The 24,512-nt window shown below is 45.6% G+C and overlaps 2 protein-coding genes across 6 annotated transcripts in view; both read right to left on the reverse strand.

The window, feature by feature from the left end:
- Positions 1 to 24,512, reverse strand: part of SAMD4A (sterile alpha motif domain containing 4A) — a 216,338-nt gene that overhangs the window by 67,215 nt on the left and 124,611 nt on the right. For all 5 annotated transcript variants that reach the window (XM_075065793.1, XM_075065794.1, XM_075065792.1 and 2 more), the window contains exon 2: positions 17,489 to 18,007. In XM_075065793.1, coding sequence (XP_074921894.1) covers positions 17,489 to 17,900 — 412 coding nt within the window. In that variant the 5' untranslated portion in view covers positions 17,901 to 18,007. The remainder of the gene's footprint in view (positions 1 to 17,488; positions 18,008 to 24,512) is intronic.
- CGRRF1 (cell growth regulator with ring finger domain 1) overlaps positions 1 to 24,512 on the reverse strand; it is a 241,739-nt gene that overhangs the window by 40,804 nt on the left and 176,423 nt on the right. The window lies entirely within an intron of this gene.

Consider the following 24,512-nt stretch of genomic DNA (forward strand, 5'->3'; position numbering starts at 1 on the left):
AAACCTATGGAACCTTGTAAACAGCAGGCTGCTGGGGCAGGTGAACATGCTGATGTCTATGCTTTTGGGGGGCTGGAGAAAAGTCGTCAAAACCTCCTGGTCAAAGGCACCGAAGGCTACTGAGGGACCTATAAAGAATTATTGTGGATGGCTGACATCTTTCCATTGCTAGGAGATCATCGACCAACAAAACTAACCATATCTGTGCAATAGCCAGATCAAAAGCCAGTTTGACAGGGGTCAAAGAGCCAGAGGACTCAGAAGCAACATAGTTACCCCACTATTCCCTTCTTAGTAACCTTCCCCTGAAAAAGGAAAGTTAAAAACTGGGCTACTGGGTGGCAATGCTAAGAGACAGTTTCTTGAGCTTAAAAGCCTCTCATTTGAGGGCAAACCAGCACTTTCTGTATTGTGGTAGTGCCCGGAGGCTCCATTCCCATTGGGTTAGGTTGTTCAAACATAAGTCAAAGAGACAGGCCTTGTCCTGAAAAGCTGACAGTCTAAGGGTATGGCTACACTTAGAATTTCAAAGCGCTGCTGCGGCAGCGCTTTGAAGTGTGTGTGTGGTCAGAGCAGCAGCGCTGGGAGAGCTCTCCTAGCGCTGCACGTAAACCACATCCTTTACGGGTGTAGTGTGCAGCGCTGGGAGCCAGGCTCCCAGCGCTGCTGCCCTGATTACACTGATGCTTTACAGCGCTGCATCTTGCAGCTCTCACGGGGGTGTTTTTTCACACCCCGAGCGTGAAAGTTGCAGCGCTGTAAAGTGTGAGTGTAGCGAAGCCCTAAGGTGCTATGAAATCATGTGGGAGTTGGGCACCTACCATGTTTAGGCACTTCTGAAAACACCATGAGGCCTCTCTCTGCATCTTTAGGAGCCTAAATATCTTAGAACTTCCGGCCCAGTGTAACTGATAATAAACAGCTACCTAGCACTTTGCCCATCCTGTGCTTCCCCAGTCTATTTTCCCCATGCCAGTTTGGAAAGTTACTTCTCGCCTGAAGTAATTTGTTCAAATCCGTGGCAATTACCATGCCACTTCTCCTGCCACCTGTCACTGGTCATCAAAGCGTTGCAGTCGTCAAAGCTGGAGGCCCGAGTTATAGAACCCCAGAGACAGTGCAAGAACCGGTCTGTTACAGCCAAATAGAAACGTAAACCACTGCAGCATTCCTCTACGGAATATGTTTTGTCCACTCCATAATGCCTTCTTTCCTCCATAGCAAACACATACCCCACTCTCACTTGACCTCTTGCCCTGCCCAGAATAGTATTTTCATACAACCCATTACCCTGAACATCTCTCACATGATTAGCTCAAACCAGGGATCCATTCTTGTGCCCATTCCTGGCCAACAAGACCATGAACTGGACAGGGTACAGACAGATGCTGGATACAGTGGGGCACGTTACCCTTTGAAAACATCAACCTTCTAATGGAATCAGCAAGAATCACAGTATGACTGCAACAACTGAACCAGGGTGGATAACAAGTGATGATTTAAAAAAAAAACAAACCAATAACAAATCATATTTTTTAAATTTAAATTGGATTTTTGGACTTATTTTTAATCCAAACTAAATAAAGGTTTATTTTTTAAAAATAAACCCATTAGCTAAATTTGAAATTGACAACTCATCTTGAGGCCTAAACTAAATATAATCATTTAAATTAAATACAGTGAATAATATGAAGAAGTACACGATTAGTGCCAACTTTTAAAGAAAATGGTGGAAGTCACTGGATAAGCAGTTGGAACCTGAGTTTGCTGAAGTGCTAAACTAGCTTCTGACAGCAGTAGCCTCTGCTGGAGGTGCAGAGAGAATATTTTCTTTACTACAGTTTATTCAACTCTATCAGTTCAGTGACTAGTTCATTCAAAGTTATGAAACAACTGGCAGTTTAAAAACCTGGAAAGTTTGTTTTCCTCTTTCAACCTGTGAATGAAAACTAGATGTGAGGGGACGAGATCTACTAGCCCTAAAATCTTGAAGGAGGCAGTGACTAGAAACAATCAGTTCAATTCACTAATTACAGATAATGCTTCCTTTGTTTAATAAATCACTTATGCTTTGCTTTTAAAACTGTTTTAACAGACTTTTTTCCAGCACATTTAAAGTAATTTTGTCAAATAATTTTAAAAACATGCTGGTTTTGTGCACTTTAATTGAATTTAAATTTCCCTTCAAATAGAACTTGACACAAATCACAAGCAGAAAATTAATTATAATCTAGTAAAAAGTTAAGCTACATAATTGATTAAATAAATGTGTACAGGACATAGTGTATGCTCCTGGATAGCCAAAAGAAGCACCACATTTAGTGTTAAGGCTATGTTTAGCGGCAATTCAACATGTTTTAATGGTTACCAACCAATCAGACCAACTTTTCTTTAGGAAAATAAAAAAGTACAACAAACACAAAACATGATTAGAATCCATGACTTAAATGGAGGTTTCTGGATGCTGGTTTTAATTGGTGATTTAAATTACTTTGTTTTAAGTCAATCCACCTTAAATAGAACTGATCTGAGGGCGGGGGCAGAGATGCAGTGGACTCCCCTGAGCACCTCTGGTGATGCCAATATAAACTTGGATGTATTATTGTTTATGTTATGAATGCTGCTCATTTAATATTATAGGTTGTGTGATGTGCCAAGTTAACACTGTAGGAGAGGCCACAACTTTAGGAATTTACTGAGTTCAGTGTTTGGTTTCTCAGCCTGGTTGCATGGAAGAGTCTTTTTTGCATTTATCCTCATATTTATGCCCTCCTTAATAAACCAAAGGGACTTCTTGCACGGCGAGGCACTACTCATTGCGAGTGAGGCTGGCAGACCTTTACTTTAATTAGAGCATTTGGGAGTAAATTATTATTCTTATTACAGTAACATCTAGAGGCCCCACAGCGCCAAGGGCTGCACATATACAAAGTGAGACAGTCCCTGCTCCTCCGAGCTTACAGCCCACTGCTGATTTTAACACTGATTTCAGTGGGAGCAAAGTGAGGCCAACAATAAGCACTTGTGAAAAATCCCTCCCCAAAAAGACAAAGGAGGCAAAATTATTCCTATATTATATATTGGGAGTAGGGCACCGAGCAACAGGAAGGGTCTGGCAGAGGTGGGAACAGAACCCCTAACTCTTCAGTGTCAGTCTAGGATGTTACTCACCCTTTCTCCTGAAGGCAAAGGGGTTAGACTAAATTTGCTTTTTAACAGTGAATACGGAGTTAAACTGTATGATATTTCCAGTTGACAAATGAAAACTATTATGCAGCAAGATCGTTTTCAGGTGAAACCAATTTCATAGGCAAAAAAAGTGAGTGCCTGAATGTAATAAACTATTGGTCTGGAACGGTCATTTCTTACCTCTGTCATACATCTGGAGAGAGGAGCCAAAGGTTTGTACTGGTTTTATTAAATTGAGTTTTTAAAAGACTCTGCTCATTCCATTGCCAGCTGCACAGCAAAATATTTAATGATGCATTAATAACTTTAAAAGGAATTGGGTTTGTGTAGGTACAAGAACAGAGAGGGTAAACTACAGACAGTTTGTCTTTGTGAAGGCTGGCAGAGTAACAATCACATTGAGAAAAGGCAGCTCTTCACAACTGCCCTTTGCTTTATGCAGAAAGGATCTTTAGTTTTCATTGTTTCGTGTTGAAATTTTTTTTAAAGCTCCATTTACACTGCAAATGCAACTGTGATTTTGTAACCGGGTCATTTTGTAATTATCCTCTGACTCAGCTGCAACAACCGTGGCTGGGTCTATACTGTCATTTTTTTCCATAATGCAACCATGTGTCGAATGAGTTTCCAATCCACATCAATCATCCTGCCTGTGTCTGAACCTGTGCATTCTGGGAAAACTGGGCATCTACCCCATAATGCCTCAGTGTGGGATAGGGACATGCACACAGAATGGCATCAGCCACAGCCACACATGGGGCAATGTGCTCTGGGGTATTTTATCGCACAGAGAGCTGGGAGGAAGGAGAATCAATCAAACCAGTTACAGAGACATTGTAAGGGGAAAGGGTACACTCCTGTCTACACTGCAAAATAACAGCATTGTGATCTGCGTGGAGGAAGTCAACCATGTACTAGCCCTGTAGGAATGACACATGGAAGGTGCCATGGTTACTAACCAAGAATTAATATGTCGTGTGCAGACAGAAAGCATGCTTAGAGTCAAACATATCATTAACTGGTTAAGGGTACGTCTACACTACGGGATTATTCCGATTTTACATAAATCGGTTTTATAAAACAGATTGTATAAAGTCGAGTGCACGCGGCCACACTAAGCATATTAATTCGGCGGTGGGCGTCCATGGTCCGAGGCTAGCGTCGATTTCCGGAGCGTTGCACTGTGGGTAGCTATTCCATAGCTATCTCATAGTTCCCGCAGTCTCCCCCGCCCCTTAGAATTCTGGGTTGAGAGCCCAGTGGCTGATGGGGCAAAAATCATTGTAGCAGGTGGTTCTGTGTGTAATGTCCGTCGTATTTTCGGAAAGCATACGGCAAGACATCATTCGCCCCTTTTTCCCTGGATTGCCCTGGCAGATGCCATAGCATCAGCAACAGGAGCCCGTTCAGCTTCTTTTTTTTTTTTACAGATCACGTATGTGTTACTTGGATGCTTTTTACCGCGGACCGATGGCGATACTCTCAGCATCTACACAGCAGCATTCTTTGCTTTTGCATGATAGCAAGAGACCAGTTATCAAGTCCGTTTCTTGTACGGCTTGCTGCGGCGTAAATTGGCAGATGAGATGACGGTTACTGTCTCTTGTACCGTCTGCTGCTTTCATGGGTGCCCTTGGTGCCTGAGGTTGCGGATCAGGGGCCAAAGGCAAAAACTTGGAATGATTCTCCCCGAGTCAATCCCTCCTTATGGTTTTCTAAAAATAGGTCAGTTCCTGCCTAGAATATGGGGCAAGTAGGCTAGGGAGAACCTAGTGTATCAGAGAGCACGCGCTCCGTGTCAGGTCCCGCAAAATGATGAGCTGCATGCCATTCAGGGGGGTTGCCCCTGCAACAACCCTACTGTTGCTTCCCTCCTCCCCTAACCTTCTTGGGCTTACCGTGGCTAGTGTCCCCCACCATTGTGTCATGAATCATGAAGAATGCCAGGATACAAAACAGTGACTTGTTAGTTGTAGATAAAATGAGGGGAGCTTGCCTTCCGCTGCTATTGAAAGCTCAGCAGGGACATTAAGCGGTGATTGCGGGGAGGAAGCCCCAGGAATTGCCGCTGCTATGACAGCTCCAGGCAGGACAGGATTTTTTCTTTAAAACATTATGGAAGCGAGGGTGAGGAGCCTCGGCCCTCAGTTGCTTATGATGAAGATAGTTATCCAGTCTGTTCTGTACCATTCCACTGGGGAATGACGAGAATCATTCTATATTCACCCAGGCGGCCTCTGGCCAGGCCTCACTGAAGCCAGCCAGGGAGCACTCAGGGTCTGATAACAAGGATGTGTTACTCCCGTCCTACTGCCATCTTGCCACCGGGTCAGGGAGAGGAGTGGTACTGCGCTTCTCACTGCTGCCTAGCATCGCTGTCTTACCAGACACTTCGTAGACGTAGGGTGACATTTGAAAGAAGTCAAGAACGATTTCTTTCCCTTTTCTTTCCCGTGGCGGGTAGGTGGGGGGGGGGAGTAAACTGGAGGATGCTATTTCTCCTGAACCATTGCCAGACAATGTGTTTGAACCTACAGGCATTGGGAGCTTCAGCAAGAATATGCAAATACTTTTCGGAGACTTGCTGTGGACTGTGGATAGCTGGGAGTCTCAGCCCCTTCCTCCCCTCCATGCAGTGTCCTTTGAGTCTTCTGGCTTCCCCGTTACACTTGTCATTGCAGCTTACTGTGTAAGCCTGGAGATTTTTTTTCCAACATCTATTATTGCAATTTCGTCTTCTGTAATGGAGTTTTGATTATGAACAGATTTGTTTTTCCCATACCGATCTAGATCAGTATTCCCGTACGGTCCATGCTGAGCTCTTTTTTTGGATTTTGGGTAACAGCATCCCACGCGTAGGCTGATCAGAGCTCCGCGCTGGGCACAGGAAATGAAAATCAAATTTTTTGTGGGGCTTTTCCTGTTTACCTGGCCACTGCATCTGAGTTCAGACTGCTGTCCAGAGTGGTCACAGTGGTGCACTGTGGGATACCGCCCGGAGGCCAATACCGTCGATTTGTGGTCACACTAACCCTAATCCAATATGGTAATACCGATTTTAGCACTACTCCTCTCGTTGGGGAGGAGTACAGAAACCAATTTAAAGAGCCCTTTATATCGATATAAAGGACCTCGTAGTGTGGACGGGTACAGCGTTAAATCGGTTTAACGCTGCTAAAATCGGTTTAAACACGTAGCGTAAACCAGGCCTAACTTGCAAGGTCAGGTAAGAACTGAAGTATAAGACAAGACCTAAATGTCTTCCGTGGTCTGGCATTTGACATGCAATAACTGAAATTTTTAAAACAACAGACTTTTTATAGTCTTGTAAGGAAACTGGGAGACTGTGAGAAAACACAGAGCCAGATTCTGCTCTCGGCTACACTGGGGTCAAAATGGAGTAACTCCACTGAAGTTAATGAACCAGATTCTGCTCTCATTTACACCAGCGTGAGACCACAATCAGACCCAGTGGGTGTGCACTGGTGTAGCTGAGAAGAGTCCAGCTCATGATCTTCATTTTTGGACTGCTGAGAAGAATAATCAGACATCATAACTGTCCGATTGTACTGGGACACAAAATTGATGATGTCAATGATCCTGAGAACACAGCAGTGCCTTGAACTAGTGTACCTTTAAGAGCCCTATATGGACTACCCTTCCTAATGCTTTGTTCTCTCTTCCTCCAGCTCTTCAATTTCCCTTCGGCATCACTTTTCCCTAAAATTGCTATTCAATCTCCAGGCCAGATCAATGTTCTTCATTCAATTTTATTCAGTCTTTACCCAGTGACTCTCTCGCCAAAGTCAATGGGAGTTTTTCCTGATTAAATATGGACTTCATAATTTTTCAGTCGCTTTTTTAAAGGGGCAGGTTTGCTGCTTGGCATCCTGTCATACGCCAAGGACCGCAGGGAATCTGCACAGTCTGGGAGCCGGGCGGTGACATTCTGATAGCCTGAAACAACAGTGACTGTAGCAAATCTATGAAGAGCTCCCAGTGTTCTATCCACAGTCAAGGGCCCTTTGTTTCTTCCTTCCCTGGGGCCTACTGGAAGTTTTGTCTAATGTCCACGTCTGTTCTCCAGCCATAGAAACAGATGCATCTATTAATGGGACACTGTAAGTTAAGTACAGAGGAAAAACTGTCACCTACTATCCTTCCCACAGACAGTATGGATTGACCACTGCCAGACTGTTGGGACCGGCTGTTAACATTGGGTTGGATTCTCATATCATTTACATTGGTGCAAACCTAGAGTAACTCCATTAAATAGAGTTAATCTAGATTTACACCTGTTGGAATGGAGAACAGAATTTGGCCCATAGTTTTTGTACTAATGTATGTAATACCCATTACTGGCCATTTTCTCAACTCTGTGATCACATAAGACGGCAACAGCAGTGCAAGAGAGCAGTATGACATTCCCAAGCCTGCTGAGCCACTCGAGAGGGCAGAATCTGATCTCAGTGTGTCACTCTGGGTCCAGACTGAATCATGGGGAAGTAGACAATATTGGAACATCACACAGGGGATTCTTTAATGGACATCAATTGATCATATTTAAAACCTGAAACATAGCAGTGTTAATAATAATATGCCACAGCACCAGACTAAGTGTCCCTAGAGTGAGATCACCACTCCATGAGTCTTTGACCAGATTTGACATCAGAAACAAGCAGTACCTTTGTAGAGACGGCATGCTGAAGTCTGTGCCCTGGAACACACTGTTTAGACTACCAGCAGGACAGAAGCTATTATGGATAAAACGGGAACTTTTTTTAAAAACAAACTAAGCAAACACTAAGTATTGAGGAATTTGCTTTGGAATAGAAGATTAATGGGCATATTGATTGAATCGAGGGGCTGGGACAAAGGCTGACTAGCCATGTTTATTTTTTAGCATCTGTTTGTGGACTTACTGTGCTTCATGTCCAAGCAAATATTGTATTAAGGAAGGTTATGGACGAGCGTATGAAGTACAATTGGGTTGTTTCCAGCTGTGCCTGAAAATTGTCAGAACATGTTGCTGTCAAAAAACATCAGCAGACTTTGCCACCTCAAGTTGGCTTGAATGCCAGCACCTTACAACACTGCAATTCTCATGTGTGATCCAGTGCAATATGCTAGGGGAAAGTGACTGGCTGCCGCTGCCCTTCCAGCGGTTCTCTGCACAGAATACGATGTGCTTCGCTCAATGGAACATGTGATTATATAGATACACTGGAATAAAAACACAGGACCATAGCTAGAGCTCAGTGTTACACAGGGTATCAGCGAACCAGTGCAGCCATTACTGCAAATGTTTATCAAAGTTACAGCGTAACATTAAAGGTTGGAGCTGGGCTGAGGGAACATTTAGATACATTGCAAACCCACTCGGCTTCATAAACCCGTACACTTGCCCCTGGCATTAAACTCCGTGAAAAAGTTCCATGAATACAGACTCTATAAATCTTTCAGCGGAATCAGAGCAGTTTGATGGCAGGCGTGAGGGCTCTGGCGATGCAAAAAGCAGCCATTGTAATGTGCTAGGAAGTAGCTTGCCTGGGAGAAGGGTGTTTGTGCAGGAAAGTTATGTGAGGGAGCGTTAATGTAAAGGAGAGGCAAGCCACAGCAGTGAAGAGGTGAACTACGAGGAGGGAGCAAAGACAAATGGAATAGGAAAGGTTAGCAGGGAGAGAAAGACAAGTATGGGGGTTTCGCAACAAAAACCCAGGATGAAGAACAGTTCTGAGGAATCCAACCCTGCCAGATCCATCCAGCAAAAACAGGCTTCTGCTAAATCACCTGGGATGGTCTGCTGAGTTAGATGCTTTTTTGCATTCTGTGTGACTTCAAAAAAAGTCTCAGCATTTCAGAAAATGGAGGAATTATTTATAATTCTCTCCTTGTTTATTTCTATGCATTGTGGCAACACCTAAAGGTCCCAATCAGGATCTGAGCTACGCTCTGTGCAAACATAACAGAAGGAACAAGTCTTTGCACCAAATCGTTTAAGGGTTTCTTTTGAAAAGAGGGCTGAGTACTTTAGAAAAGACAGTTACTTTTTCTGTAATTGGTGTTCTTTGAGATCCGTTGCTCATGTCTATTCCATTGTGGGTGTGTTTGCTCGCCACATGCACCGGTGCAGGAAGTTTTCCCTTCAGCAGTATCCGTAGGGGACTGGCTCTGGTGCTCCCCTGAATATGCCCCTGGAATCACTGCCAGGTTGTAATAGGTCCTTATGCACAAGGTGATCCAATTGGAAATCTTCTATGAGGACTCTTCATCCTATGCACTGTAGCGATGAAGAGTTGAGTTGATTTACGGAAAGGGTTGGTACGTTCTAAGTAAAAAGCCAAGGCCCTCCGGACATCCAGGACATGAAGACGCCTCTCCTCACTGGTCTTGTGCGGTTTGGGAGAGAACATCGGGAGGAAGATGTCCTGGTTTATATGGAAGGTGTAGACCACCTTTGGCAGGAAGGCCAGATGGGGCCGCAACTGAACCGTATCTTTGTAGAAGACAGAGTATGGCAGTTCTGAGATCAAGGCTTTAAATTCTGAGACCCATCTCGCCAATGTCACTGCCACCAGGAATGTGACCTTCCATGACAGATGGGAAAGGGAGCAGGACCCCAGAGGTTCAAAGGGCAGGCCAGTGAGCCTAGTGAGGACCAAGTTAAGATCTCACTGCGGGACAGAAGCCTGCACCTGTGGGAAGAGTATCTCCAGCCCTCTCAAGAATCTGACTGTCACGTCATGGAAGAACACCATCTGTCCTTGGATTGGCAGGTGAAAAGCAGAGAGGGCTACAAGATGAACTCTAATGGAAGAGCGTGCCAGGCCCTGGTTCCTTAAATGGAGCAAGTAGTCCAGGACAGCCTGTATGGCGGAACCCGAGGGAGAGATGCCCTGTTCAGATGCCCATAGGGAAAACGTTGTCCACTTGGCCAGGTAAGTCAGGGCTTCCTACTTTCCAGGAGGGCCTGTTGGACTCCTTGCATCCACTCCTCTGGGTTCAGCCATGCAGCATCCATTCCAAGAGGTGACAGGCTCATGAGCGTGCCGAACCAATGCTGGTGAACCCACACCAGGGCGATCATGACAACCTGCACCTGGTCTCTCTTGATCTTTGCCAGGAACCTGCTGATGAATGGAGGGAAAGAAATGCGTACATCAGGCTCCATGACAACGACAGGAGGAAGGCATCGGGGAGGGAGACCTTGCTCAGACCCTTTCGAGAACAAAATTGGTGCCATTTCTTGTTCTGTCTGGTCCACTTGGGGAGTTCCCCACCTTTGGAAGATCATGCAGGCTACCTCTGTTTGGAGCGACCACTCGAGCGAGACTGTCTTGGTTGGGCTCTTGGGGACCGACAGCGTTTAGTGGCTCTGCGTCGGATATTCGGTGATCTGTGCCTCGTGCTACTTGACTGGTACTGGGACGTCAAACGGGATGGGAGCTAATACAGACCAGCTGTTGAGAGGATTGCCCTGAGCAGGGCGACCTCCTTGCAGATGATGATGGCTCAGTGACTGGCAGTCCCTGGTGTCCAATTAATCCTGTGATCAGTACTGGGCCTTGGAGACAGTCGAAGCTCAAGTCCCTCAATCGATGCCCCCAGTGCGGGGACTGAAGAGGGCTCCGCAGAGCCTGCCTGTCCAGTCTTGAGGCATGATAGCTTCGGGGGGTGAACGCTGGCTGGACGTCCCTCTCGATGGGGATTGGTACTGCTGAGGCAGGGACACATGCACAGGTTCCAACGTGGGTTTCCCCCAAGACCGAGGTACTGCAGGAGTTGGTGAGGGCGGCACTGGGAGCGTCAGGATCTCTTGAGCCACTCGAAGAGCTTCGGGTGTCAACAGCACCTGAAGGTGGCTAGGGCCTGCACCACTATCCGGGGTTGCGGGCAAAGCATGGGATGGGCTGCACCACTCGACTTGAGATGGGGTCCGACTTCCCAAAGGGGGTGTTGAGCTGCCCAGCACGGGTTGTGGCTCACCCCCAGCCCTATCCTGTCCCTTACGGGAGGTAGGAGATCTTCCCCTCCCAGTCTTTTTCGGCTTCTTCACCAGAGCTGTGGAGGGGGATCGAGAGGCCACAGTGTTTGGTACGGAGTCAGACTGCTGCTCCTGTGCTGGAGTGAGGGCCGACTCTATTAGGAGCACTTTCAGACAGATATCTCGCTCCTTCTTCATCCTAGGTTTAAAGGACTTGCAGATACGGCACTTGACACTTATGCGCTCTTCGCCTGAGCACCCTATGTGGTCTGTGGATCAATGACGGGTATAGGCCGTTTGCAGCGATCGCAGGGCTTAAAGCCTGGGCACCGAGGCATGCCCCATCCCAAGGCTGAGTCCCATTTGGGACAATGAAAAGTTGAGAACTACTGCTAAGGGTGACTAAGAACTACTAACTATATACAACTATATTACAGGTTTACAAAGTTCACAAGAACAGGACACGAAACAACACTAGCCAAAGCAGCAGATGTTCCAGTACCGTCACTGGTGGCAAGAAGGAACTGAGGGTCGGGGGAGCCATGCGGGCGCCACTTTAGAGGGCTTCAGAGCCGGTCCCCTATGGATACTGCTGAGGGGAAAATTTCCAGCACCAGTGCATGTGGCGAGCACACACACCTAATATGGAATGGACATGAGCAATCACTTGAAGAACTTAAAACTTCTTGCCGGGTATCTCCACCTGCAATGATTCACCTGCTGCAGACAGAACGTTGTAACCATCTTCTCAGAAGCTTCTCCCCCTGAACCTGGTTTTGCCTTATTCATGTCTGTTTTCCCTTAGGTAACTATCCTGATCATCACTCCGGTCTCAGGTCTCTTCTTCCTTAGCAGACTTTGAAGCAACTGCCTTTCAAACCAGATGACCAATGCCCCCAGTCTGTCTGTTCCTCTTCAGCTACTCAGAAAGGGCATCTACAGCAAGCTCTTCTCCCTTCTCTCCCAGAGACTAAACTTGTCCCCCATGTCATACCTGCCCCATTTTCAGCCCATAACATAAGGGACCTGTAACAGGGTGCTGGCTTAAGAGGCACGGAACCAGCCCGTTAGCTCAGAACCTGCTAGCATAGCTCCCATCAAGGGGAACTGGCTGGAGCTGGCCGGGTGCGGCTCATTAAAGGAGCCTGAGAGCAATCACCTGGGAGCCTGCTTCCTGCTAGCAGGAAGGAGATGGGCGGGGAGGAACAGCAAAGTGAGGACTGAGGACCTGTTGCTCCCAGCTGCTGTCAGAGCAAGCTGTTCCCTATGGGGCTACCTGACTGGTATTGCATTGTATAGAGCTGTATATATGTGGTGGTGGGAAAAGACTGGGAAATAAAAGAGCAGTGGTGTGTGAAAGAGTGGTCTCCAGCAAATTTGTACCATGAACAACGAAGGGCTCATCTACAGGACCAAAGCACTGTGTGAACATACCTCTTACAATTTCAGCATTGCCAACACAAAGCATTCAAGAACCATGAGTCAGGGCCCCCTCAAAATCACAAGATTTTTAAAATCAGTAATAAATTTAGGGATCTTTTTATTAGCCTTTTTGTTCTGAGCCTTTCCAGCACACATCTGCCAGCTGGCCTGGTCATGTCTGCCAGCTTTCCAGCACAACCAGGAAGGCTAGGAATTTGCTTCTATTTAACGAAAGCTGAGATTCTCTCATGCTCAGCAAAGCAATTTCAAAGCAAAGCTGAGATTCTGGGAGCTGAGTATTTAAGAAGAATGCCAAATATTGCGAGATTCATGATCAAATAGCGAGTGCTGGCAATGCAATCTCATCTAGCGTCATTCCAAACCTGCACATGCTGGGCCAGACGGTGCATGCACCATGCCGGCAGAGGCATTATCCTTTCTGAAGCTTGCCCATACAGGGAAGAATGCTCACTGTGCCACACTTAAGGAGGGTGCAGAAGGCACTCCCTGCGGGTCAGTCGGGGGGAGGGATGACCCTATAGTCTCCCTCCCACTTTGGGGTGGCTCACACCCTGGTGGAAGCTAGCAGGGTTTAGTCTCTGGGATCAGGAAATGGCAGGGACTGAAACTGTGCCTGGTCCCTGGATGCACCTAGTGGAGAAAAGATCCCCCTTACACCTTTTTGTGCACCTCCACAGAGGACAGGCACAATATGCCCCATTCTTTTGCCAAAGAGAGAATAAAATGCACGTCTGCCTGTCAACATGACACTTCCTCTCCATGCACTGTAGACACTCCCCCTCTCCTTTAAATCTCTCATGCATTTAAAAACCTACAGGGTGATCTTCATCACCAGAGACTGGTAGACACGTTGGTGTAACGCCATGGATACCGGGGGGCTGTGACCAGTGCTTGCTAGCTCACTGCAGAGGTGTAATGAACATATATTTTGTAGTGGCTGGTTTAAATCCTTCATTCAATATAGGCCTCAATGCAAAAGACAGTACCTGAGAGAAGGGCTGCAGTAACATTCAGGACCATTAGGAAGCTAGTGTGGCAAAAGTGAAACTGGCTGTGGTCATTATTAACTTAGGAAGCACTGGCTATGCAACTGGATCCTTCGCACAGCTATTTTCACGATCAGCCTCTCACTCACCTTCCCACCAGGGCCTAATGAAAACCTCTTGGATGACTAGTCTGTGAAACAACCTAATAGAATTTTCTGCACAGCAAGGACTTTCAGCAAGAGCCATTTAATTTCTGCACTAGCTGAAGATGCAGCAAAGTGGGGAAGTTGGCTAGGAATCTAAACATACATCATGCCTGGAGCACTTGGGGTCTGACCCTTTAGCAAAGAATCTGTGCAGCAGGAGAGCGCAATGTTCCTGCCACATGGCATTCTATGTACCAGCCAAATATACATAAGAGCGCTTACACACCATGGGATGGGCACTTTAGCAATGCACGTAATAACGGTAATTCATAACAATCATTGGGGATTTGAAATTCCACCTGAAAGAGGGCACTAGTTACAAGAACTAAGGAGAGAAAGAATAGCCTTTCTTTCACGCAGTTACCGACCCATGAGAGGATCTTCCCTCTTATCCCATGATTGCTTAGTTTGCTTAAGTGTCATTAGTGAGGGACCTTGTCAAAGGCTTTCTGAAAGTCCAAGAACACTACATCTCTACCCGATATAACGCTGTCCTTGGGAGCCAAAAATTCTTCTTATAGGTGAAACCGTGTTATATTGAACTTGCTTTGATCCGCCGGAGCGAGCAGCCCCGCCCCCTGGAGCTCTGCTTTACCGCATGATATCCAAAATCGTGTTATATCGGGTCGCGTTATATTGGAGTAGAGGTGTATATCCACTGGATCACTCTTGCCCACATGCTTGTTGGCCCCCTCAAAGAATTCTAATAGATTGGTGAGGCTTGACTTCCTTTTACAAAAACGAGGTTGACTCTTCTCCAACATATTTTATCTACGTGCCTGATAATTCTGTACTTTACTATTAGTTTCAACCAATCTGCCTGGTTCTGAAATTAGCAGGGTCACCTTTGGAATATTTTTTTAAAAATAGGTGTTATATTAGACACCCTCAAGTCATCTAGCTCAAAGGCTGATTTAAGCGACAGGTTACATATCACAGTTAGTAGTTCTGCAATTTCATATTTGAGTTTGTTCAGAACTCTTGGGTGATACCATCTAGTCCTGGTGACTTATTACCATTTAATTCAATAATTTGTTCCAAAACCTCCTCTACTGACACCTCATTCTGGGACAGTTCCTCAGAGCTGTCACCTAAAAGGGATGGCTTGGGTGCAGGGATCTCCCCTATATCCCCTGCAGAGAAGACCAATGAAAATAATTCATTTAGCTTCTCCGCAACAGCCTCAATTTCCTTGAGCACCTTGGTCATTCAGTGGCTCCTGTTTGGCAGGTTTCTTCCTTTTGACGTACTTTTAAAAAAATGTGCTATTATTTATTGTATCTTTTGCTAGTTGCTCTGCAAATTCTTTCTTGGCCTGCCTTGTTACACTTTTACACTTGACTTGCCAGAATTTATTCTCATTTCTCCTCACTAGGATTTGATTTCCAGTTTTGAAAGGACGCCTTTTTGCCTCTAGCCACCTCTTTTACTCTGCTGTTTAGCCACGGTGGCATTTTTTTGGTCCTCTTACTGTTTGTTTTTTAAATTAGGGTATACATTTAGTTTGAGCCTCTATTATGATGTTTTTAAATAGTCTCCATGCGGTTTGCAGGCATTTCACCCTTGTGACTGTTCCTTTTAATTTCTTTTTAACTAGTTTCTTCATTTTTATGTAGTTCCCCTTTCTGAAGTTAAATGCTACTGTGGTGGGTTTCTTTTAATTACATTGTGGTCACTATTATCAAGTGATTCAGCTATAGTCACCTCTTGGACCAGATCCTATGTTCTGCTTAGAACTAAATCAAGAATTGCCTCTCTCCTTGCGGGTTCCAGGGCAAGGTGCTCCAAGAAGCATTTACTCAATGTGTCTAGAAATTTTCTCTCTGCATCCCTTCCTGATGTGACACACACCCAGACAATATGCAGATAGCTGAAATCTTGGCAATAATATTGAGTTTTCTGCCTTTGCAGCCTCCTTAATCTCCCACAGCATTTCACAATCACCATCATCATCCTAGTCAAGTGCTTGGTGGCATACGCCTACTGCTATACTCTTATTGTTTAAGCATGGATTTTCTATCCACAGAGACCACAAAGTCCTTAATAACCATTCTAATGCTCTCAGAACTTTTCATTGTGGATTTCCACAGGTTGACAGACAAGTAAGTTTCTTTACTGCTAGCCGCTTTCCCTCCAGAAAGCTACCTCTACATTCTGTACAATTAGTGTGTTCAGAGTCATCAAAAGGGATGACCTGGAACACTTTCTAAATCTGCTCCCCAGCGAAGGCCTGGAGATGTGTGTGAGAGATATTTGTGCAATCAGGGGATGAGAGAGGGTAGGCCTGTCCAAGGGCATGTGGAGATGAATGGGTTAAAGGAGTGTGTGTGGGGGGGATAAGGATGAGGGAGGGGGAAGGATGAGTTGAAGCTTCCTATTATGGGAGCGGGGGTGTTTGGGGAAGGATGCCATCTTCTCCATTAACAATACAGGCACTAATGCTCATGTAGCAATAGAGAACACGGCCCTGAATATGAAGGCCAGCACTCAGTTGGGGCCTGGGATCATTTTGAGGCACGGGAGGTGGAGATGGAGGTGTCCATCAGTGCTAGAAAGCAAGAGCACTGTAAGCAGGAGGTGGTGAAGGTTGAAGGTAAGCAGAGGAGCAAGGAAAAGGTATCGCAGGAGGCAGGGAGAGGAGGGCAAGTGTCTGATTTGCTGATCCCATTAAAACTGAGACAGAAACCTGGTTTTGAAAAAAACTAACTGGACTGTCTTTGTAAAACCCTGGTACCCACTACACGAAGGCACAACAATTCCTTGTAATGTGTCTTAAGGAAGGTCTCTGTGTACAGACTGCCCTTCATCAGGGTAAAAGGCATGCCAGCCCCCATAACATCCTTCAACACAAAGAGCAAGCGCCAGTCAACAGAACAGGCTCCAATCATACTGTGAAAATGCTACATTTTTTCTCCACCCAAGACGTAAGCGGGCACAAAAGTTTGGGTTGGGAATAAATCTCCACACAAAAGCTACATAAATCTCTGTTTAAAAATGCTAGTTTCAATGCCAGGGCTTATCTGCACTATCCAAATCTGGGGCCCAGAGAGCTGCAGTACCACAGCCTGTATAGGTCCCACTGAAGTCTGTGAAAGCTTTGCATGGGGAAAGACCACAGAATTTTGCATAATTAGAAATAAAGGAACACTGAAGACTGCACAGCTAAGATCCACAGGTTACCAATAAGAGTCATATCTCTGCCTAATAGGGATAAAGGCCAATGTCTTAAAAAGTACTTATCTGAATTAGGAGCCATCTCCCATTTTCAAAAAGGACTTAGGTACTTGGGAGTCTTGTTCAATTACTTCCAATGAGACTTAGGCATCTAAGTGCCTCAGTCACTTTTAAAAATGGATCTTAGGCACTTCTGAAAATGTTACCCAAAATCTGGGGTTAATCGCGTGAAAGGAAAGTGGCAGCCTTCAACAACAGACGTTTTTGCTCTTATAACCTCTTAGCTGTTCAATCTTTGTACCAAGCAGCTTCGTGTTTAAAATCCTACAATACGCAAAACAGCAAAATGACTATTCTGCGCAATCAGGTATAAAGAAGAGTTTTTCCAGGGCCAGGCTAAAACTGGCCCCTCTTCTAATATCAGTGCTGCAAGGAAATGTTTTCCTGTGGGGTGGACATGCCACAGAAACGTGGCTCTCGCAGTGGTTTACGTTCATGGTACTTACTTGTGCTTGTATTAGTTCCGATAGTATTGATCGTAGTGGGGACAGAAGAAGAAGAGTAGAGGGGCAAATGGCCGTTCTCACACCCCAGGTTTTTGTCCTGCCAGCTGGAAGCACTGACGCATATCCCAGAATCTCGAGAGTTCTGCCACCCGTTCAGCTTGTCGTCAGAGTTCTGTCTTTGGTGATAGTAATGTGTCTGTCCATAATCCACAGAATCGGACCGACCTCTGTTTTGGCTGCCAAAACTACCCGATGTGCGATCCTCTAAGTGATTGAGCCACATGGCCAGAGCGCTCCTGTCTTCCAGTGAAGTGGCAGGATGGATCAAAGCATAGGACAAAAGCTGCCTGCTCTCTTCTATGTGTTGGTTGTGTTCAATCGAATGAGCCAGGATTTTAGGCAACAGTTTCATGTATTCCACTTTTGCTTCAATGTTTCCTGGTTTCAGTAAAGGCAGATGGGTTAACAAGAGGGAGATCACTTTATCCTTGGATTCCTGTTGCCATTGGTTAATGATTCCTGTTGGAAAGGTAAAAAAAAAAAGAGTTGTGAAATCAGCAAACAAAATAAATAAATAAATAGATAGATAGATAGATTTCTATGAGATACATATAACATTACAAAGAGATCCCTTTGCGTGATGCTCTGTGTTATGTGGAGTTCTCTTTTATGGCACACATTTAAGTAACTGTGATTTTGGGTGCCCAATTTGAAACTCCTGAAAGAGGTCTGGTTTTGATGGGGAGGCTCAGCACTTTTTGAAAATTAGGCTCCTTCTAAGATATCTCAAGTTGAACATCCAAAATTACCAGTAATTTTTGAAAATCTTGATATAAGTACATAACATAACATAAGAATGTCCATAGGGGGTCAAACAAATGGTCCATCTACTCCCGTATCTTGTCTTCTGACAGAGGTTAGTGCCAGAGGCTTCAGAGGGAATTAACAAAACAGAGCAATCATCAAGTGATCCATCCCTTGTCATCTAGTTCCAGCTTCCAGCAGTTGGAGATTTAGGGACACCTAGAACATGGGGTTGCATCCCTGACCATCGTGGCTAATAGCCAGTGATGGACCTATAATAATATAAATAAATAATAATATATGGAGGTATACTTATCTCATAGAGCTGGAAGGGACCCTGAAAGGGCATTGAGTCCAGTCCCCTGCAAGATTCCTAAGTGGTCTGTAATAGCTTCCTACTCAGATTAGAACCTTAGCGTTCATAAACTGAGAAGCTAGCATGAAACCTCCAAGCTCAATTACCAGCTTGGATCTTCTCTCGCTGCCACCAATCAAGATTCTGAGCTCCTGATCAACTCCTGGTCTCCCCAAAATCTTCTCTGGGGGACCCCAAAACTCAGACCCTGAGTCTCACCCCAATGGGAAAACAACCTCCTCCCCTTGTCTCCTCTTTATCTCATCCCCAGCTCTCCCTCCCTGGGTTATCCTGGGCGATACTGTGCTTAAACTCCTTGAATGCAAAACCAGCAGTGGGGAATTTACTTTCCCCCTCCTTCCTCCCCTGAGGCTATGCATTCAAACCTAGTCAAGCTGAACACAAAGAGCTTTTCCCCTCCCTTCGCTTCCGTAGCCTTACAGAGAAAACCTCAACAAGGTTTAAAAAGAAAACTTTATATTAAAAGGACAGAACAAGACATAGAATATAAACTCTGCATTAGAGAACATAATACAGGGCGTATTGCTTCTAGAAAATATGAATAAACAGTCTGTTTAAAAGATATCAATTTAAATCATTCCAGCAACTCCCACATGAAATACAAAAAATAACATATAACAGCATGCTTTGCTACCTTTGTACTCTACAACTGGGGAACTGAAGTTTAGAAGCTTGAAGATAGAAAAAAAAGGTCTTCCCTCATAGCCGAGAGAAACAAAATAGGCAGAACAAACCCAAAACCAGAAGTTCCCTCCCTCACTTTGAAAAATCCGGTTTCCTGATTGGTCCTCTGGTCAGGTGTTTGGTTCCCTTTGTTAACCCCTTTACAGGTAAAAGAAACATTAACCCTTAGCTATCTATTTATGACAGGTCCCCTCAAGGATTGAACTCACAACCCTGGGTTTAGCAGGCCACTATGCAAACCACTGAGCTATCCCTCCCCCTCACCATGAACTTACCTAATTCTTTTTTGAACCCAATTCAAAACCCAGTTTTGGCCTTCACAATATCCCCTGGCAACAAGTTCCACAGGTTGACTGTGCGTTGTGTGAAGAAGTACTTCCTTACGTGTGTTTTAAACCTGCTGCCTATTAATGTCATTGGTGACCTCTGGTTCTTGTGTTATATCAAGGGGTAAATATCACTTCACTTCCTTCACGACATTCATGATTTTATAGACCTCTATCATATCCTCCCTTAGTCTCTTTTCTAAGATGAACAGTCCCAGTCTTTTTAATCTCTGCTCATGTGGAGAATTCGTCTAGCAGCCCAAATTCTGCCCTCAATTACTCTACTGGCTTTAATGAGGTTGCACTGATGTAACCAACGGCAGAATTTGGCCCAACGTTTTTTAACATTACATGTTATACGGAAAAATAGTTTCAAGCGCTAATGCACTGAAATACACCTTCAAAGACACGGTTTAAAAATTACATTCAGTGAAGGGAAAAACGAATACTGTTAATGCATGAAGTCCTAGAGTCCTAGAGTTTAAGGCCAAAAGGGATCACCACATCATCTGGTCTGACCTTCTGTATATCACAGGCTACCAAAACCACTCAGCACCTACACACTAATAGCAACATTTGTCTCCTCTGAAAGTTATTTATAATTGTAACTGAAAACCGTGGAAAGATTTCACTACGGAAGCACCAGCTGATTACTTCTTTGTGAAAGAAGTGGACAGTTTTGATACAGAGAGAACTACAACGTAGAAAACAACTACTACCACACATGCCCACTACCTAGCCTGTGTAAACTGTCAGTGGAGCTCCACCGATCTATGTCAGCTGAAGATGTGGCCCTGTGTTCGTAAGAATGTTCACAAAGCTTCGAACTAATTCTCCAGAAAACACAAGCGTTGGTACTTTCAGTAATTTAAATATTCCTGATTGGCATAATACAATTATTGACCTGAAGAAGAGCTCTGTGTAGCTTCAAAGCCTCTGTCCTTCACCAAAAGAAAGCAGTCCAATAAAATATATTACCTCAAATATAGAGAGAGTCACTCCAAATCATACTATTAAAGGCTCAGATTTGCTATAGAATCTATGCAAAACTGGGCCAAAATCTGTGCTCTACACTTATATTTCCTTGTACGAATGTTGACAGTTTCTCAGAACATAACACACACTCTTACCAGCTTCAGATTCCTGTTTAAAAGCAAACAACTGTTTTAGCACAAAACCACTAGATGGCTTTCTGGAAACACTGATCAATCCAACTCAAACTTTGTGCAGAGATATTTCCTTCCCTCACCCCAGCGTAACTCTACACTTTGGATTTCTTTGATATCACTTCCAAATTGTCTGATTTCTCTTTGTATATCAAACTGACAGAGGTGTGAATTGGACTGAGTGACAAACCTATACTAACTCGAGCGAAAAAGAAAAATGTTTATTTGGGTACCAGAACCGTGATTTGAGTACACCGCATGTGTGTATAGGCCAGAAAGGCCAGAAATTTCCTTTCTGTACACCATTCCGATTGTCCCAGTGGGCTCCCATCACTCAGACATAGTGACTATAAGCATACAAGATAGTATCAGTACAAAGCTGTGGGGATGAGTGGTGGGAAGAGGTCCGTGGGGCAGGGCTGTTGATGGAGAATAAGAAGAGCAATTTCCTTTGCTTTTCCCTGTGGGCGAGTGTTCTCTGCATCTACGATGATCCACTCCATTTCCATAATTTCTAATTGACGTGATTTAGGAACAAACTACCGCCGTGAGCTATTTATTCCAGAATTGTCTATACAGGGTTTCTTGCACCTTCCTCTGATGCAGATGGTGCTGACTGTTTTCAGAGACAGGATCCTGGACTAGGCAGGCCATGGGTCTGATGCAGTATGGCAATTTTTATGTCCTTATTGTCATCTAATACTTTATATCCACAAGCCGAGAGAGTGAATGTCACACTTAGATCCCTGCGCGACAGGGCCAGCTCCAGGTTTTCTGCCGACACAAGCGGCAACAAAAAAAACCCCAAAAACCAAAACAAAACAAAAAGCCGCAGCAGTGCGATTGCGCCGCTCCACTCTTCGGCAGCAACTCGGCAGCAGGTCCTTCGCTCTGAGAGGAACTGAGGGACCTGCCGCTGAATTGCCACTGAAGACGCAGACGTGCAGCCCCAATAGCGGCCAGAGTGCTGCCCCTTGGTATTGGCCGACCCAAGCACCTGCTTCTTTAGCTGGTGCCTGGAGCTGGCCCTGCTGCACCGATACAAAAAGGTGCATCTGCGTCTGATCTGTGATCTGCAAAAAACTGTCTGTGGATTTCCAGGGCTGTAAACAGCTCCACAGGTCATTGTGCAGCAATGGTGCTGGAACGGGGGGGGGCGAGGGAGAGGCACCTTACTATAGGGGCGGACCCCTCTCCCTTCCCCTCTTCTTCCCCCACAAAAGGACCTCCCTGGCCAGAGCAGTGTGGAGCCCAGCTGGGGAGCCCAGGCAGCCGTGGGGAGCTGACGTGAACCCTCCACCTGCCCACGGTGTGGAAGGAGAATGAGAGCCGCCCTGGCTGTGTCCCTGCCCCCAGGCTCCCCGTACGGCCGAGAGCACTGAAGGGTCGGCGACTCCATGCCGGCTCCCCACAGCTGCCCACACAGTTCTCCCCGACCCGGCTCTGGCAGAGAGAGAGAGAGAGAGTGTGAAAGAGAGAGAGTGTGTGTGTTTCAAAGCCTCAGCCGGGCCACAGTAAGGCCCCGGCAGCCAGCTGTGAGGAACTGCAGCGCAGCCCCTCCCCCTGCCCTGGGTGGGAGGCCTGCGGGGCAGGGACACAGGCTGGGTGCTGCTTAGGCCCACTGCTCAGGGCAGCTAGAGAGTCTGCTACTGCTTTCCATAGCTGCACACCCAGCTCTTATCATGGCCGGGCTGCTGGGACGGGGAGATCTGCACTGGCAGCTGTGGGGGAGCTGCTGTCCGCAAAAATGGTCCACATATATCCACATCTGATATCCACGGATATAAAGCAGATACCCGCAGATTTGCAGGGCTCTAGTCACAGTCACTGTTGTGGCCTATCCTCTTAGGAGCACCTCTCAATGCCTCTCTCTACCCTGCTGCCAGAGAGTCCCTGCGGAATGACTGGAGGTACTCCCTCCCGAGTAGACCCCCTGTTCAGCACTCACAAGTTATGTTAGCCTGAGTCCAGTGATCAAGAGACCCCAAATGAGATTGTCACCCAGATCTCGTACACAGCAGGGCGAGATCGACCCCTTTTTGGAAATGCCAGTGCAAGACAAAGAGCCGCTTGGCACTGCATTGTGATAGGTCTGACAGCGGAATAATGCGGTGACTTGGCAGCACCCAGACTACAGAAAGAGGGGTTTACTTCTGTTTTACCTTTGTGGTCACAAGAGGTGTGAATTAAAACTAGTTTAGTTATTTCAGTGCATTTTTGTGCACAGGCCTGCCTTAAGGTCCTGTCTAGACTAGGAAAACGAGGTGGCACTGCAAAAGTGTCAGCTAACAGGTGTTAATTAACATGCTTTTAAACACCATATACCACCTAGTGTAGACAAGGACAGTGGCTTGACAGACTAGCTATCATGTTTTTAAACACAATTATCTCTGGGCAGGTGTGCACTGCAGCCGGAGATGTGACTGCATCTCGGGTAGGCGTATCTGCATTAACTAAATTCTAGCTAGTGTGTCTAAAACTAGCAGTGAAGATGTATTGGCATGGCCCCTGCATGGGCTAGTAATGCAGGTATGTGCCCAGGTACAGCCAGCGCTGAAGCTTGTCCTGCTGCATCTTCACTTCTGTTTTCAGCTGTGCTAGCCAGAGTAAAGCTAGCATAGGCATGTCTATGGCAGTGGCTCTCAAACTTTTGTACTGGTGACCCCCTTTCACATAGCAAGCCTCTGACCATGACCCCCATATCAATAAACATGCTTTTAAATATATTTAACACCATTATAAATGCTGGAGCAAAGCGGGGTTTGGGGTGGAGGTACACAGCTCGCAACCCCCTGTAATAACCTTGCAACTCCTTGACAGGTCCCAACCCCCAGTTTGAGAACCCTGGCCTATGAGATCTGCAATCACACCTGTTAATTGCTGTGAAAACACACCTTTTGTCTACAGCAGGTGTTAAATGGTGTTTTAAAACGTGTGAACTTCAATATTTGCTATACACACCTCGTTTTGCTAGTCTAGACAGAGCCTGCAAGTTGGCGCCCATAAAATATGCCCCAGTAATTTTCCCACATGCATCTGAATTGCAGTTGCACAGGCAGCCGTAATTACTTGATTGTGGACAAAATGCACTTTGATTTGCACCACAATTCTTCTTGCGGGCACATAGTTGCAGGCTTGGAGGCACACAAGGGAAGGCTGGGCTCATACTTGCTTGAATGCTGAACCTAAATTGGAATGTTCATATTCTTAAAATTAATCTTAGGGTGGAAGAAAGGAGGACAAGAAATGGAGGCAGCGCAGATTCTCTCAGACATTGAGCCAGTTCCGATTATTTCAGGCTCCTGTCCGAAGAAGCCACTGGGGCTGGGCCATCCCCACTTGTACAAATGTAGGGACTAAAAGGACACAATTTTACTTTACCCTCATTTTACAGAATATTTTCTATTATTTCTTGCCCACAAGAGTTTAGCCTTATTGTTTGGAAAATTCAGCAGAGAGATCAGCTATCTACCTGGTGGGGCATTCCCAGAGTCTGCCAACTAGATACTTGCAATTTCAATACATCATTGGTATGCTGTCTGACTGTTACTGCTCTGGTTGCTTCCCACCTACTATCCTCTTCCCACCTCAATTCCAACTGCCAGCCCAGCTGCGCTGCCTGCCTGTCAGCTGCCCACCTCCACGTTGAATTCTGAGTATGCTCACAT

This window comes from Chelonoidis abingdonii, chromosome 4, assembly GCF_003597395.2.
Source record: "Chelonoidis abingdonii isolate Lonesome George chromosome 4, CheloAbing_2.0, whole genome shotgun sequence".
NCBI lineage: Eukaryota > Metazoa > Chordata > Testudines > Testudinidae > Chelonoidis > Chelonoidis abingdonii.